The sequence below is a fragment of the Bufo bufo genome, chromosome 1 (assembly GCF_905171765.1).
Source record: "Bufo bufo chromosome 1, aBufBuf1.1, whole genome shotgun sequence".
Classification (NCBI taxonomy): Eukaryota; Metazoa; Chordata; class Amphibia; order Anura; family Bufonidae; genus Bufo; species Bufo bufo.
In genome coordinates this window covers 666,483,677-666,500,625 of record NC_053389.1, presented here as the reverse complement: position 1 = coordinate 666,500,625, position 16,949 = coordinate 666,483,677, and the positions used below count along the sequence as shown (strand labels likewise).

General features: G+C 44.7%; 1 protein-coding gene across 5 annotated transcripts in view; it reads right to left on the bottom strand.

Moving 5' to 3' along the window:
• Nucleotides 1-16,949, bottom strand: part of GABPB1 (GA binding protein transcription factor subunit beta 1) — a 57,922-nt gene that overhangs the window by 38,951 nt on the left and 2,022 nt on the right. For 3 of the 5 annotated variants that reach the window (XM_040414041.1, XM_040414040.1, XM_040414044.1), the window contains exons 2-3: nt 7,911-7,960; nt 1,797-1,904 (exon numbers count right to left, since the gene is read on the bottom strand). In XM_040414041.1, coding sequence (XP_040269975.1) covers nt 1,797-1,904; nt 7,911-7,949 — 147 coding nt within the window. In that variant the 5' untranslated portion in view covers nt 7,950-7,960. The remainder of the gene's footprint in view (nt 1-1,796; nt 1,905-7,910; nt 7,961-16,949) is intronic. The other 2 variants (XM_040414042.1, XM_040414043.1) reach the window with 1 other exon arrangement.

Sequence of the window (16,949 nt, the reverse complement as noted above, 5' to 3'; positions counted from 1 at the left end):
CATCAGACAGTCTGATGTATTCCACTCTGAAAGGGACAGAATAGCCTTCAACGTATGTGAACACATGCAGGATGCAGTTGAGAGAATTGTTAACTAAAACCAATTAAACTGTTACTTGTATCACATAATACATGAAACAAGAATGTGAAGATGTCAGGCTACATTTACACTCGCGTTTGAGTGGATCCATCATGGATCTGCAAAAAGGGATCCGTTACAACAATACAACTGTCTGCATCCGTCATGAACGGATCCATTTGTATTATCTGTAACATAGCCAAAACGGATCTGTCATGAACTCCATTGAAAGTCAATGGGTGACGGATCCGTTTTCTATTGTGTCAGAGAAAACGGATCCGTCCCCATTGACTTACATTGTGTGTCAGGACGGATCCGTTTGGCTCAGTTTCATCAGACGGACACCAAAATGCTGCAAGCAGCGTTTTGGTGTCCGCCTCCAGAGCGGAATGGAGACGGAACGGAGCCAAACTGATGCATTGTGAGCGGATCCTTCTCCATTCAGAATGCATTAGGGCAAAAATGATCCGTTTTGGACCGCTTGTGAGAGCCCTGATTGGATCTCACAAACGGAAAGCCAAAATGCAAGTTTGAAAGTAGCCTTAATACTCTTTACAAAGAAGCACATTTTCTGGGCAGTTAATGCTAACTCACTAGCTAGATTCTGGCTGTACTGTTTCATTCCACCTCGGTTTTTCCTAATAGGCAGCTGTGTCTGTGACCACCAGTCCCTTCTTTACCACGCTCCACCCTTCTTGGGGCTCAGCCCCCCCCCCCCCCCCTTTCAGCAATGTATACAATGGTGCTGAAGATATCATGCTGCCCTATATGGAGCAGAGCAATGCTATAATAGGTAAATCCATACAAAAATTAGCCGCAGAGTTATAATCCTTCTGCCTATACTATCTGTATGTGCAGAATCTCCAGTATATTTCTTTGTGATGCAGCGTCACCCTGCTCTCCCCTGCCTCCTGCTTGTAAGAGCCAACAGAGAGAAACCATCACAATCGGGGGGGGGGGGGGGGGAGTGGACAGTCTGAAGCTGAATCACATAGTCACTGATTTAGTCACTTGCTGCCCTTTGGGGGGGAAAGAGGAAATCAAGAAAGCAGGCTACCCATAAATGGCACATGAACAAGAGTCTCCATGTTATTCTATAATAACAACCTATGCTATATTATTTAGGAAAAAAATGTTGGAAGTCTTTTTTAAGTCTATGTAAAGACTCGTGAATTCTGACTCTATATGGCCCTAAGCAGATGCCTTGGCGAGACACAATATGCTCCCGTCTCCTATGCTTCTAGCCTGTGTAATATGGCAAGTGATCCACATACAGTGGATGCTCATACAATGTATCTACACTTTAAATTCAATAAAACCGCAAATTTCAAAACAGCAATTGTGCCACCAAACACCAACAACTTAAAGGGAACCTGTCACCAGGATTTTGTGTATAGAGCTGAGGACATGGGTTGCTAGATGGCCGCTAGCACATCCGCAATACCCTGTCCCCATAGCTCTGTGTGCTTTTATTGTGTAAAAAAAACGATTTGATACATATGCAAATTAACCTGAGTTGAGTCAGAACTTGAAAATGACTCTTTTATGTTAATTTGCATATGTAACAAATCGGTTTTTTTTTTCACAATAAAAGCACACAGAGCTATGGGGACAGGGTATTGCGGATGTGCTAGTGGCCATCTAGCAACCCATGTCCTCAGCTCTATACCCAAAATCCCGGTGACAGGTTCCCTTTAAATCACCATATGAAGAATTACCCAATCTGTAGTAAAAGGTGCTCCATTTGCCATTAAAATACGGACTTCATCATCTTGACCAGCTCGAGCAGCCTCTAAAAGTTTCTTCCCCAAATCTACCAGGGACATCTTTGAAGAAAAAGAAAAATAAGTGAATTCCTGAAAGAAATCAATTGGTTTGCATAGTTTTCTACAACATCAAATAATTGTTACATTACACACCTTTTTGCATGCAGACAAAGAGAAAAGTTTTCTTTCTTCCACCAAGTCAAAACGGAATAGGTTGGTGGTGGATTTTACACTCAGTTTTTGCACTTTTCTAGGTAGAGTTGTATCCAAATACACAAAACTATCAATTTTCAAATCATATTTTCCAAAACTGATAGGAATGGGCGGTATATTATTCTTGTTTGGTCATATTGGTTTGGTGAACTTGATTTTTGTGGATATCCATATTCCTCTAGCTTTTAATTCCACTGGTTCAGGCTTCTTTCACACAAGCAAGTTTTCTGTCCGTGTGCGATGTGTGAAGTGAATGCATCACATCCAGACTGAATCCCGACCCATTCATTTTAATGGGTCTGTCCACATGAGCTTCGTTTCTTCACACAGCATCGCTGCATTGTGGAAAATACGCAGTATGTCCTATATTGTCCGTCCTTCATGAATGGGGCTGCGTGAAAACCAGAAGGCACCCGGGTGCAATGCATTTTCACTGATGGTTGCTACAAGATGTTGATTGTTAGGCTGAGTTCACACGAGCGTGTCCGGATTAGGTCCGGATAAGGTTCAGATGCGTTGCGGCAAACCCGCGCGAGTAGGTACCCAATTGCAGTCAGTTTTGACTGCGAATGCGTTCCATTGTTCAGTTTTTATCGCGCGGGTGCAATGCCTTTTGCACGCACATGATAAACTGAATTTGGTACCCAGACCCGAACTTCTTCACAGAAGTTCAGGTTTGGGTTAGGTGTTGTGTAGATGTTATTATTTTCCCTTATAACATGGTTATAAGGGAAAATAATAGCATTCTTAAATACAGAATGCTTAGTAGGTGGTCAATTGAGGGTTAAAAAATAAAAAATTATTAACTCACCTTCTCCTCTTGATCGCGTAGCTGCCGGTCTCTTCTTACTTCTTTAATCATGAGCTGCCGGCTAAAGGACCTGTGGTGACGTCAGATCACATGGTCCATCACCACAGTGATGGACCATGTGATGTGACGTCACCACAGGTCCTTTAGCCGGCAGCTCATGATTAAAGAAGTAAGAAGAGACCGGCAGCTACGTGATCAAGAGGAGAAGGTGAGTTAATAATTTTTTAACCCTCAATTGACCACCTACTAAGCATTCTGTATTTAAGAATGCTATTATTTTCCCTTATAACCATGTTATAAGGGAAAATAATACAGTGAATAGACTGTCATCTTAGCAACCATGCGTGAAAATCGCACCGCATCCACACTTGATTGCGGATGCTTGCGATTTTCACTCAGCCCCATTCACTTCTATGGGGCCTGCGTTGCATGATAAACGCACAATATAGAGTATGCTGAGATTTTCACGCAACGCATAAGTGATGTGTGAAAATCACGGCTCATGTGCACAGCCCTATAGAAATGAATGGGTCCAGATTCAGTGCGGGTGCAATGCGTTCACCTCACGCATTGCACCCGCGCGGAAATCTTGCCCGTGTGAACTCAGCCTTAGGCCTCTTTCACACGGGCATGTCCGGATTAGGTCCGGATGCGTCCCGGTCCATTGCGGCAAACCCGCGCGAGTAGAAACGCAATTGCAGTCAGTTTTGACTGCGATTGCGTTCCGATGTTCAGTTTTTATCGCGCGGGTGCAATGTGTTTTGCACGCGCATGATAAAAAACCGACTGTGGTACCCAGACCCGAACTTCTTTACAGAAGTTCAGGTTTGGGTTAGGTGTTGTGTAGATTGTATTATTTCCCCTTATAACATGGTTATAAGGGAAAATAATAGCATTTTGAATACAGAATGCATAGTACAATAGGGCTGGAGGGGTTAAAAAAATAAAATAATTTAACTCACCTTAATCCACTTGTTTGCGCAGCCGGCTTCTCTTCTGTCTTCATCTGTGAGCAATAGGACCTTTGATGACGTCACTGCGTTCATCACATGGTCCATCACATGATGATGGATCATGTGATGAGCGTACTGACGTCATCAAAGGTCCTATTGCTCACAGATAAAGTCAGAAGAGATGCCGGCTGCGCAAACAAGTGGATTAAGGTGAGTTAAAAAATTTTTTTTACCCCTCCAGCCCTATTTTACTATGCATTCTGTATTCAGAATGCTATTATTTTCCCTTATAACCATGTTATAAGGGGAAATAATAATGATCTGGTCTCCCTCCCGATCGTTACCTAGAAACCGTGCGTGAAAATCGCACCGCATCCGCACTTGCTTGCGGATGCTTACGATTTTTACGCAACCCCATTCATTTCTATGGGGCCTGCGTTACGTTAAAAACGCACAAAGAGGAGCATGCTGCGATTTTCACGCAACGCACAAGTGATGCGTGAAAATCACCGCTCGTGTGCACAGCCCCATAGAAATGAATGGGTCAGGATTCAGTGCGGGTGCAATGCGTTCAACTCACGCATCGCATCCGTGCGGAATACTCGCCCGTGTGAAAGGGGCCTTAGTCTTTAGTTTTTTCACTCGCATAAAATGAGGATACAAACCAGACGGAAAAAACGCAAACAATGAACGAAATCGCAAAAAATAAAAAACCCATTGAACTTCTGTGCAAAACCATCAGTTTTTTTCTTGAACAGATTTTGACACAATTTGCATAGCTCGTGTGAAAGTGGCCTAAGGGTCCATTCACGCGTCCGTAGTGTATTGCAGATCCGCAATACACCCGGCCGGCACCCCCATAGAACTGTCTATTCTTGTCCGCAATTGCGGACATGTTCTATTTTTTTCCTGGAGCCGCGGACCGGAAGTTCGCATCCATTCCTGTCCCATAGAGAATGAAAAGGTCTGCACCTGTTCCACATTCTTAAGAAAAAGAAAATACTTAGGCCCCTTGCAGGCAAGCGTTTGTCACGCTGCGAGTCCACAGCGCAGCTCCCGGCCTGACCGGGTCACTTCGCATTATATTGATTTATGATGCTATGTAACCCTTACAGTTCTGGAATGTACTAGATGACAGTGACAGCATTATGTCAGTGTCATCTAATACATTCCAGAACTGTAAGGGTTACATAGCATCATAAATCAATAGAATGCGAAATGACCCGGTCAGGCCGGGAGCTGCGCTGTGGACTCGCAGCGTGACAAACGCTTGTCTGCAAGGGGCCTTAAAGGGGTTGTCTAACTTCAGCAAATAGCATTTATCATGTAGAGAAAGTTAATACAAGGCACTGACTAATGTATTGCGATTGTCCATATTGTCTCCTTTGCTGGCTGGATTTATTTTTCTATCGCATTATACACTTCTCGTATAAAGGAAAAAGTGCCGGCCTCTCTGGTGGACATTCCGCAGGGGTGCGCATAGGCTGGTGCTTTTTCCTATAGTGTGCAAGCACGACCACTGCTGCTGGATTGCAGGAGGGTCATAACCATGGATACAAGTAACGTATAATGCGATGGAAAAATGAATCCAGCCAGCAAAGGAGACAATATGGACAATCACAATACATTAGTAAGTGCCTTGTGTTAAAGGGGTTCTGCACTTTGTTTTAACTGATGATCTATCCTCTGCATAGATCATCAGCTTCTGATCGGCGGGGGTCCGACACCTGGGCCCCCCGCCGATCAGCTGTTTGGAAAGGCAGTGGCGCCGCGGCCTTCTCACTGTTTACCGCCGGCCCACTGACGTCACGACTAGTATCACTGACCTGGGCGCGGCTAAGCTCCGTTCACTTGAATGGAGCTTAGCCCTGCCCACGCTAGTTGATACTAGTCGTGACATCACTGGGCCGGCGGTAAACAGTGAGAAGGCCGCGGCGCTACTGGAGCACCACTGCCTTCTCAAACAGCTGATCGGCGGGGGTCCCGGGTGTCGGACCCCCACCGATCAGAAGCTGATGATCTATCCAGTTTTATCCTAATATATTCTGAATGGAGAGCATTGCGTTCAGGATGTCTTCAGTTCAGTCCCTCTTAAGTTTTTTGGCCGGAGAAAATACCGCAGCATGCTGCAGTTCTCTCTCCGGCCAAAAATCCTGAACACTTGCCGGAATCAGCATTAATTTCCATTGAAATGTATTAGTGGCAGATCCGGCATTACAATTGCCGCATTGACATTCTTCCGGTCCAAGCATGCGCAGACCTTTAAATCTGTGAAAAATATAAATACCGGATCCGTTTTTCCAGATGATACCAGAGAGACGGATCCAGTATTTCAATGCATTTGTCAGACGGCTCCGCATCTGGATCCGTCAGACAAATGCCATCCGTTTGCGTCCAAGTGTACTTTCCTCTGCCGCAAGTGTGAAAGTACCCTTAGTTATAATGTCTCGTTTTGTCTGGGGAGCAATCTTTAGCGAAATAAAATGGCCGCTGTCTTATTAGTACACAAAAAACCTGTCCTAATCACACAGCAGGACAAGTTACTTCACAACACTGAGCTAAAGAGCTGCCTCATCCTCCTCTATGATCCTGAATACAGTTTGAAGAGGACCCTGTTTTAATAGCTTCATGCATTCTCCATGTAAAAACTATTCTGGAGCATCTATTCTTATCGCTCTATGTTGTGCCATAGGTCCTTGCAAAATTCTCAGAAGCAGCTAACGTTGATAAACCGCTTGATGCTTTAAAGACTAGACTCTATTGGGTAGGACTATCTGTAGGAGGTCCTGAAGAGATTTGGTTGTGGAGATAATTTTCTGGCTCAGGTGAAGCCGTTGTATTTATTGGCTAAGATTATGGTTGATGGGGAGATCTGACATCCTCTCAAATAGTTTAGAATGACGTGCCAGAGATGTCCTCCTGTTCCTTTGTTGTTTTCAGCCACAATTGTGATTAGAAATGACAGTCGTTTTTAAGGAGTCTGACACCGACTTTTCCAGCGCAGTACATTCCCTTTTCTGGGCTACTGCCTCGGAGATATGTTCTGTGCAAGTGCTGAGGCAATAGCCCCTCAAGGGGAATGTAGCACTCAGGACCCAGAAGAGCAGCAGGGGGCACCTGTGCAAGATTTGGGGACACACCGCTGTGACATCAGGGGAGAGGGGCGAAAGGCTTGAGGTTAGGAGAGAAGCTGGCATCCGGGAAAAGCGGCAGGCTTGAAAACTTTGGGAGGAATCCTGTTATTTTCCTGGACATTCACTAAACACTCAAATTACATACAGAGGATTTTCCTATACCATGTACTGATGGATATTGCTGGTAAATTTTATTATCCCCTTAAAGTGGACATTTCATCAGTTTTGACATAGGCTAATTATGTATTACCTTGATGCCATGGGTGTTTTTTTAATTTTTTATTTGTGAGCGTGATCCAATCAGAGCGGACCGTTCACAGCCAGGGAGAAGGAGACGCCCACAGCAGAAGATTGCGTCTCCTCCCCATTGCAAGTTTACTGCTCATTATAAGGCCTATTGCACACGACCGTATGGCTTTTTCAGTGTTTTGCGATCCGTTTTTCACGGATCCGTTGTTCCGTTTTTTTGTTTCCGTTGTGTTTCCGTTACTGTTCCGTTTTTCCGTATGGCATATACAGTATACAGTAATTACATAGATAAAATTGGGCTGGGCGTAACATTTTCAATAGATGGTTCAGCAAAAAACGGAACGGAAACGGAAGACATACGGATGCATTTCCGTATGTGTTCCGTTTTTTTGCGGACCCATTGACTTGAATGGAGCCACAGACTGTGATTTGCGGGCAATAATAGGACATGTTCTATGTTTAAACGGAACGGAAATACGGAAACGGAATGCATACGGAGTACATTCCGTTTTTTTCGCGGACCCATTGAAATGAATGGTTCCGTATACGGACCGTATACGGAACGCAAAAAACGGCCAGTAAACGGGAAAAAAAAACGTCCGTGTGCAATAGGCCTAATACAGCGCACCAAATCATGCGGGGGGCCCTTTTAGAGATAACTAATGAAAATGCTACATTTAAAGGGCATCTGTCAGCAGATTTGTACCTTGGCAGCTGAAGGCATCTGTGTTGGTCCCATGTTCATATGTGCCAGCACTGCTGGGAAAAATGATTTTTTAGTATATGCAAATAAGCCTGTAGGAGCAACAGGGGCGTGGCTGTTACACCTAGAGGCTCAGATCTCTCTGCAACTGTGCGCCCTCTGCACCTTGATTGACAGGACCAGGTGTGATGATGTTTTCACTGCCTGGCCCTGTCCATCAAACTAGAGAGGGCGCGGCAGCTGCAGAGAGAGCAGAGCCTCTAGGTGTAACAGCCACGCCCCCGTTGCTCCCAGAAGAGAGGGCAGTGAGTACATTTGTGAGGTCAGACATTGATGTTGGAGAGAAGGGCTCGTGTGCAGGTGGTGTTACAAATCATCCCTAAGCTGTCTGATGAGGTTGAGGGCACAGTCATGTACATTATCCTTCACTGGAAATAACCACAGCACAATACCATTCTGCCTCCGGGACTAAAGTGAACCCAGATTTTGACTCCAGAACACATCTATCTCTTTTTTTTAAAAAGTATACATTTTTTTATTAAATTTAAAAATTGCAAGTTAAAATATACCGTTCACCTTTTTTCCATTGAAAAAATGCTTTCAATGGAAAAATTGCAAAACTAAAATCTCCTCCACATATTTGGTAACAACCCCGCACTACATAATCATCATGTAATTTAAAAAAGGCCAGAATTGCAGCCTTTTTTTCTGCATTTATCATTTCCCATAAACTTTACCCGAAACACTGAAAAAAATGCAGCAAGAACCACAAAAACAGCGTGACAGCCTAAATGTGACTGAAACATAGAAGCGGGCCATGCCCACATCCTAGTGTAAAAAGATATACTGTAGAGGATGTTGAAATTCATAGTTTTTGGTGCATCTGAAAAATTTCTATAACATAAGATGCGTCAAAATTCTGGTGCAAACATGTAAGGGACGTTGGCATAGTAAACGTGTGCCAGTTTTCCAAGCACACAAAATGTGTAGGTAAAAATGAAGTGATCTACATCAGCGGTCCCTGGAAGATTGTTAGCCGGGCCGCAGAGGAGCGGAGACACCACACGCATGTGCCTGACGCGCACATCAGAGTGGTTAGCGTCAGTGGAGAAGGAGGGAGGGAATCCCTCCCATGACGCGGCCGCCGCAGAGCCCAATAAAAACATGTATCAGGCAGCCAGCAAGATTTGGGGAAAATGGGAATCATTAACCGCAATGTTGCCAGTAGCCATAATTTGAGAAGATTGGGTCACCTATTATTAATCTGAGGTAGATGGTGCTATTACATTAGTCCCCCCAATGTACCTCACATTAAGGCCTCTTTCACATGAACGTGTGCGCCCCGTGGCGTGCTTCCGTGGGGTTTCGTCCCGTACTTCCATTCCACAAAAAGATAGAACATGTCCTATCTTTTCGTGCACTGGCCAGACGGCCCCACAGACGGTGTTCGTGCATTGCAGCCCGCAGCACAACCACGGGACGCACACGTTCGTGTGCAAGAGGCCTAAAAGTAAGTGGCCTCAAGCACCTCGTCAAATAATGGGCAACATTGGGTTAACCATTAATGTGAGGTACACATGATGAGGTTACCTACTATTAATGTGAGGTACACATGATGAGGTTACCTACTATTAATGTGAGGCACACATGATGAGGTTACCTACTATTAATGTGAGGCACACATGATGAGGTTACCTACTATTAATGTGAGGCACACATGATGAGGTTACTTAGTATTAATGTGAGGCACACATGATGAGGTTACCTACTATTAATGTGAGGCACACATGATGAGGTTACTTAGTATTAATGTGAGGCACACATGATGAGGTTACCTACTATTAATGTGAGGCACACATGATGAGGTTACTTAGTATTAATGTGAGGCACACATGATGAGGTTACTTAGTATTAATGTGAGGCACACATGATGAGGTTACCTAGTATTAATGTGAGGCACACATGATGAGGTTACCTACTATTAATGTGAGGCACACATGATGAGGTTACCTACTATTAATGTGAGGCACAGATGATGAGGTTACTTACTATTAATGTGAGGCACACATGATGAGGTTACCTACTATTAATGTGAGGCACACATGATGAGGTTACTTAGTATTAATGTGAGGCACACATGATGAGGTTACTTAGTATTAATGTGAGGCACACATGATGAGGTTACTTAGTATTAATGTGAGGCACACATGATGAGGTTACTTAGTATTAATGTGAGGCACACATGATGAGGTTACCTAGTATTAATGTGAGGCACACATGATGAGGTTACTTAGTATTAATGTGAGGCACACATGATGAGGTTACCTAGTATTAATGTGAGGCACACATGATGAGGTTACTTAGTATTAATGTGAGGCACACATGATGAGGTTACCTACTATTAATGTGAGGCACACATGATGAGGTTACTTACTATTAATGTGAGGCACACATGATGAGGTTACTTACTATTAATGTGAGGCACACATGATGAGGTTACCTAGTATTAATGTGAGGCACACATGATGAGGTTACTTACTATTAATGTGAGGCACACATGATGAGGTTACTTACTATTAATGTGAGGTACACATGATGAGGTTACTTACTATTAATGTGAGGTACACGTGATGAGGTTACTTAGTATTATTGTGAGGCACATGCAGGTCCAAATTGATAAAACAATGTGCCTCATATTAACAGCAAGTTACTCCAGCATGTACCTGATGCCATTAACCCCATCATTATAGTGTTATGTATTTTAATATGCACCTTGTATTTTGTTATGTGCGTAAATCAGTCAGCACTGACCAGCACCCCCCCCCCCCACCCGGTCCCTGGGAAAATTGTTTTGCATGAAACTGGTCCTTGGTGCAAAAAAGGTTGGGGACCACTGACCTACATGATATAGCCATGCTCCCATTATATAAGTACATCACAGTAGGCCTGTGGTCAGGGGTGCGGTGTCTGATCCTGGCAATTTGCCCATCACCCGCTTCCTGGACAGAACGTGCTCGTGTGAAAAAAGCCTTTTAGTAACTACTTGCATTCCCCATGAAATAACATTTCTGGTGCACCTTTTTCATACAATGGTCTTGTTTCGCTTTTCTATTCTTTCTATACATTTATGAATTGCCATTATTTAGCAATAAAGGTCCATCTGGGTATCTGGGTGTTACCAGTTTGGGGGGGGTTTCCCTGCAGTAGCAGCACTGACTGGATAGGTGACACCCGGACAGATTGCAATAATAATAAAGAAACAGCACAACATAACGGGGCAGAATTACTACTGTAGAAGCGCCAGTCTTTTTTACTCAACTTGCTCCATTGTTGCATTGAAGTTTCTGAAAAGTATTAAAAGCAGGATAAGGCTACTTTCACACTTGCGTTCGGTGCGGATCCGTCTGGTATCTACACAGACGGATCCGCACCTATAATGCAAATGCTTGCATCCATTCAGAACGGATCCGTCTGCATAAACAGCTTTTTCAGATCTGAGTTTTCACATGGTGAAAACTAAGATCCGACAGTATATTCTAACACAGAGGCGTTCCCATGGTGATGGGGACGCTTCAAGTTAGAATATACTAAGAACTGTGTACATAACTGCCCCCCTGCTGCCTGGCAGCACCCGATCTCTTACAGGGGGCTGTGATCCGCACAATTAACCCCTCAGGTGCCGCACCTGAGGGGTCAATTGTGCGTATCATAGCCCCCTCTAAGAGATCAGCTGCCGCCAGGCAGCAGAGGCCAGACCCCCCTCCCTCCCCAGTTTTAAATTCATTGGTGGCCAGTGTGGCCCCCCTCCCTCCCTCCACTGTATTACATTCATTGGTGGCCAGTGCGGGCCCCCCTCCCTCCCTCCCCTGTATTAACCACTTCCCGTCCACCCATAGGATATAAACGTCCTATGGGTGGACCTCTATTTCTGAAAGCATGTTTTAAAACGTCCTTTCAGAAATAGCAGCTGCACACTAATCGTGCAGCTGCTGATCGGGTTGCCCGCTGTCAGTGACAGCAGGGCAACCCAGAGAGGAGGCAGGGACAGTGCCCAGGTGTCCCTGCCTTCAGGATCGCTGCAGACACAGCGCTCGCTGTGCGCTTCCTGTTCCAGCCCGGCGGTCATGTGACCGCCGGGACCGGAAAGTGCAGGGGCTGTGTGAGGTCTCTCAGAGACCTCGATCAGCCCTGCTGTGAGGCTGTACAGCGCTGGATTGCTGCTGTACAGCCTCTCTAGGGGTGCATTTGTCCTGTAACTGGGGCTACTATGTCAGCCCCAGTTACAGGAGAAATCAACAGTGAAAAAAAAAAAGTGAAGTAAATGTCCCCCAGAGATCTTGTATGACCTTATGGGGGACGAAAAGTGTAAAATAAAAAAAATTAAAATAAAAAGGTTGAAAATAAAAAAAAAGTTTCACATGTAAAAAAAAAAAAAAAGTCCCCAAGTAAGGGTACTTTCACACTTGCGGCAGGACGGATCCGACATTCTGTTCACCATGTCGGATCCGTCCTGCGGCTGTTTCGCCGTGCCGCCGCTCCGTCCCCATTGACTATAATGGGGATGGGGGCGGAGCTCCGGCGCAGCACAGCGGTGCACGGCTTAAGGCCGCCGGACTAAAATTACTGCATGTCAGGTTTTTTAGTCCGGCGGCTTTCTCCGTGCACCGCCGGAGCTCCGCCCCGTCCCCATTATAGTCAATGGGGACGGAGCGGGGGCACGGCGAAACAGCCGCAGGACGGATCCGACATGGTGAACAGCATGTCGGATCCGTCCTGCCGCAAGTGTGAAACTAGCCTAAGTAAGGAATGAAAAAAAAAATGTTAAAAATAGAAAAAATAAAATAGACATATTTGGTATTGCCACGTCCGTAAAAACTAGCTCTATAAAAATATCACATGACCTAACCCCTCGGGTGAACACCGTAAAAAAAAAAAAAAAACTGTGTCAAAACAAGCAATTTTTGTCACCTTGTATCACAAAAGGTGCAACACCAAGTGATCAAAAACGCGTATGTCCCACAAAATAGTACCAATAAAACCGTCACCTCATCCCGCAAAAAATTAGCCCCTACATAAGAAAATCTCTCAAAAAATAAAAAAACTATAGCTCTCAGAACATCGACACATTAAAACATAATTTTTTTGTTTCAAAAATGCTATTATTGTGTAAAACTTTAATAAATGAGAAAAAGTATACATATTAGGTATCGCCACGTCCGTACCAATCTGCTCTATAAAAATGTCACTTGACTGAACCCCTCAGGTGAACGCTGTAAAAATAAATAAATAGAAACTGTGCTAAAACAACCAATTTTTTGGTCACCTTGCCCCATAAAGTGTTATAATGAATGATCAAAAAATCATATGTACCCAAAAATAGTACCAATAAAACTGGCACCTTATCCCCTAGTTTCCAAAATGGGTTCACTTCTTGGTAGTTTCTACTGTAAGGGTGCATCAGGGGGCTTCAAATGGGACATGGCATCTAAAAACCATGTGGAGTTCCTTTTCTTCTGCGCCCTGCCGTGTGCCCATACAGCAGTTTATGACCACATGTGGGGTGTTTCTGTAAACCGCAGAATCTGGGTAATAAATATTGAGTTTTGTTTGGCTGTTAACCATCGATGTGTTAAAGAAAAAAATTGATTAAAATGGAAAATCTGCCAAAAAAGTGAAATTTAAAAATTTGATCTCCATTTTCCTTTAATTTTTGTGGAACGCCTAAAGGGTTAACAAAGTTTGTAAAATCGGTTTTGAATACCTTGAGGGGTGTAGTTTCTACAATGGGGTCATTTATGGGGGTATCCACTATGTAGGCCCCACAAAGTGACTTCAGACCTGAACTGGTCTTTAAAAAGTGGGTTTTGGCAATTTTCTTAAAAATTTGAAGAATTGCTTCTAAACTTCTAAGCCTTCTAACGTCCTAAAAAAATAAAATGACATTTCCAAAATGATGCCAACATAAAGTAGACATATGGGGAATGTTAAGTAATAAATATTTTATGAGGTATCACTTTCTGTTTTAAAAGCAGAGAAATTGAAATTTAGAAAATTGCAAATTTTTCAAATTTTTGGGTAAATTTGTGATTTTTTCATAAATAAAGGTGAAATATTTTGACTCAAATTTATGACTATCATAAAGTACAATGTGTCACGAGAAAACAATCTCTGAATGACTTGGATAAATAAAGGCGTTCCAAAGTTATTACCACATAAAGTGAGATATGTCAGTTTTGCTAAATTTGGCCTGGTCAGGAAGGGGGCAAATGGCCCAGATGGCAGGTGGTTAAATTCATTGGTAGCCAGTGCAGCCCCCCTCCCTCCTCAGTATTAAATTCATTGGTGGCCAGTGCGGCCCCCCCCCCCCCCCCCCCCCCTGTATTAAATTCATTGGTGGCCAGTGCGGCCTCCCCTCTCCCCCCTTCCCCATCATTGGTGGCAGCTGAGAGTTCCAATCAGAGCCCCAGGGGGCTATGATACGCAAAATTAACCCCTCAGTTGCAGCACCTGAGGGGTTAATTGTGCGGATCACAGCCCCCTCTAAGAGATCGGGTGCTGCCAGGCAGCAGGGGGCAGTCATGTACACAGTTCTTAGTATATTCTAACTTGAAGCGTCCCCATCACTATGGGAACGCCTCTGTGTTAGAATATACTGTCGGACTTGAGTTTTCACGATCTAACTCAAATCCGATGGTATATTCTAACATAGAGGCGTTCCCATGGTGATGGGGACGCTTCAAGTTAAAATATACCATCGGATTGGAGAAAACTCAGATCCGATGGTATATTAATAGGGACTCCTGACTTTACATTGAAAGTCAATGGGGGACAGATCCGTTTGCAATTGCACCATATTGTGTCAACGTGAAACGGATCCGTCCCCATTGACTTGCATTGTAAGTCAGGACGGATCCGTTTGGCTCCGCACGGCCAGGCAAACATCAAAACGCTGCAAGCTGCGTTTTGGTGTCCGCCTCCAGAGTGGAATGGAGGCGGAACTGAGCCAAACTGATGCATTCTGAGCGGATCCTTATCCATTCAGAATGCATTGGGGATGAATGGATCCGTTTGGGGCCGCTTGTGAGAGCCCTCAAACGGATCTCACAAGTGGAACCCCAAACGCAAGTGTGAAAGTAGCCTCAGTTGTTTACTACCGGTATGTTTTTAGTCTAATTTATACCCTCTATTTTTTCGGTTAGGGTAGGTTCACATCTTCAGCAACCTACTCGGGTAGAACAGACTACCGGAGCAGCCTTTTTCAGCATACTGCAGTGCGCCGTCAGATCACCATCGACTACAATGGAATCCATCGGCCTCCCGGCATAAAAGCGGTCTTCTGGCCCAGACAAATACCACTGCACGACGCTGTATTAGTCTCTAGATCCTATAAGAATCATGTGGTGCTCGGCAGTAGTCTATTATACATACTACTGAGGTGGGTTGCTGCAGATGTGAACCCATCCTTACAGGAGCTGAGTAGCAGCTGACTATTGGGGAGGAAGTGTCGGCTGCTCGTTCAGTGGGGGTGAAGCTCATGCAGCGATCACCTCCACAGTATGAAGTTGAGGGATCACTCGTCCTCGTACAGCTGCATTGTTACTGGGTCACTGAGTACACAGCACTTGCCCAGAAACTATCATTTTTGTGCCTGCACTAATGACAGTGTCATCTGATGAACGATGTTTCCCTCGTTCATCGGCAGATTAATGGGAATGACTGTTTGCAGGAACGTTCGTCCCCAATAATCGTCCCACTCCCAACTATAGGGCCGTGTAAACCCGCCATTAGCCTACACTGAAAATCTGTCCATCTAATCTGTGCTATTTTAATGTGCCAGAACGGTGGATTTCCTAACAAACCTGGTATTAAATCAATACGGCCTCAGGGAGCCAATGGTATCCGTTGTAGGACAGAAGCCACAATGCAGATGTGTGGCCGCCTACTTTTTATAGGCTCCTTGACTCCGATTAGAAAATACTGCCAAAACAGAATAGGACATGGGACATGGTGACTGGCACTGACTGCATCATTCACCCCCAGTTATCCGTCACCCTTTCCATTCCACCATCGCTCTTCAGATCTGACTGCACAGCCGTGGACTTGTCAATGGCAGACCCAGACCAGTCCTACAGCGAGGCTCACCCACCTCTTTGGGAGCTGTACTCCACTGGGGAGAATGCCGGCCTCAGCTATAAAACAGTGCTGTTAGGTAGGAAAATCTTTCCATTACATCTGATCTCTGAGTAGGCTTCACTACTGGTTTTGGCTCACAATCACTGATCGAAATAACTGAAGTGTGAACTCGGCCTTAGGCTACTCTCACACTGGCGTTTTGGCTTTCAGTTTCTGAGATCCGTTCAGAGCTCTCACAAGCGGTCCAAAACGGATCAGTTTGGCCCTAATGCATTCTGAATGGAAAAGGATCCGCTTAGAATGCATCAGTTCAGTCTCCATTCTGCTTTAGAGGCGGACACCGAAACGCTGCTTGCAGTGTCTGTCTGACGAAACTGAGCCAAACAGATCCGTCCTGACACACAATGTAAGTCAATGGGGACGGATCCGTTTTATCTGACACATTAGAAAACAGATCCGTCCTTTATTGACCTTCAATGGTGTTCAAGATGGATACAAGATGTTAAAGATAATACAAACGGATCCGTTCTGAACGGATGCAGACGGTTGTATTATCTGAACAGATCCGTCCATGATGGATCCGCACCAAACGCGAGCGTGAAAGTAGTCTTAAAAGGGTTTTCTGCTTTCCCCATATTGATGACATGGCAGCAGCGTAATTACAGCTCCTGGTCCCAGTCACTTCCAGTTGTAGTTACACCCTAGTGCAGCCATGGCCAACCTGCGGCTCTCCAGCTGCTGTAAAACTACAACTCCCACCATGCCCTGCTGTAGGCTTATAGCTGTAGACTGTCCGGGCATGATGAGAGTTGTAGTTTTGCAACAGCTGGAGAGCCTCAGGTTGGCCATCCCTGCCCTAGGGCCTGGGACGGAGACATCTGCTTCCCGCTGCAACTGCCAAACAATGAA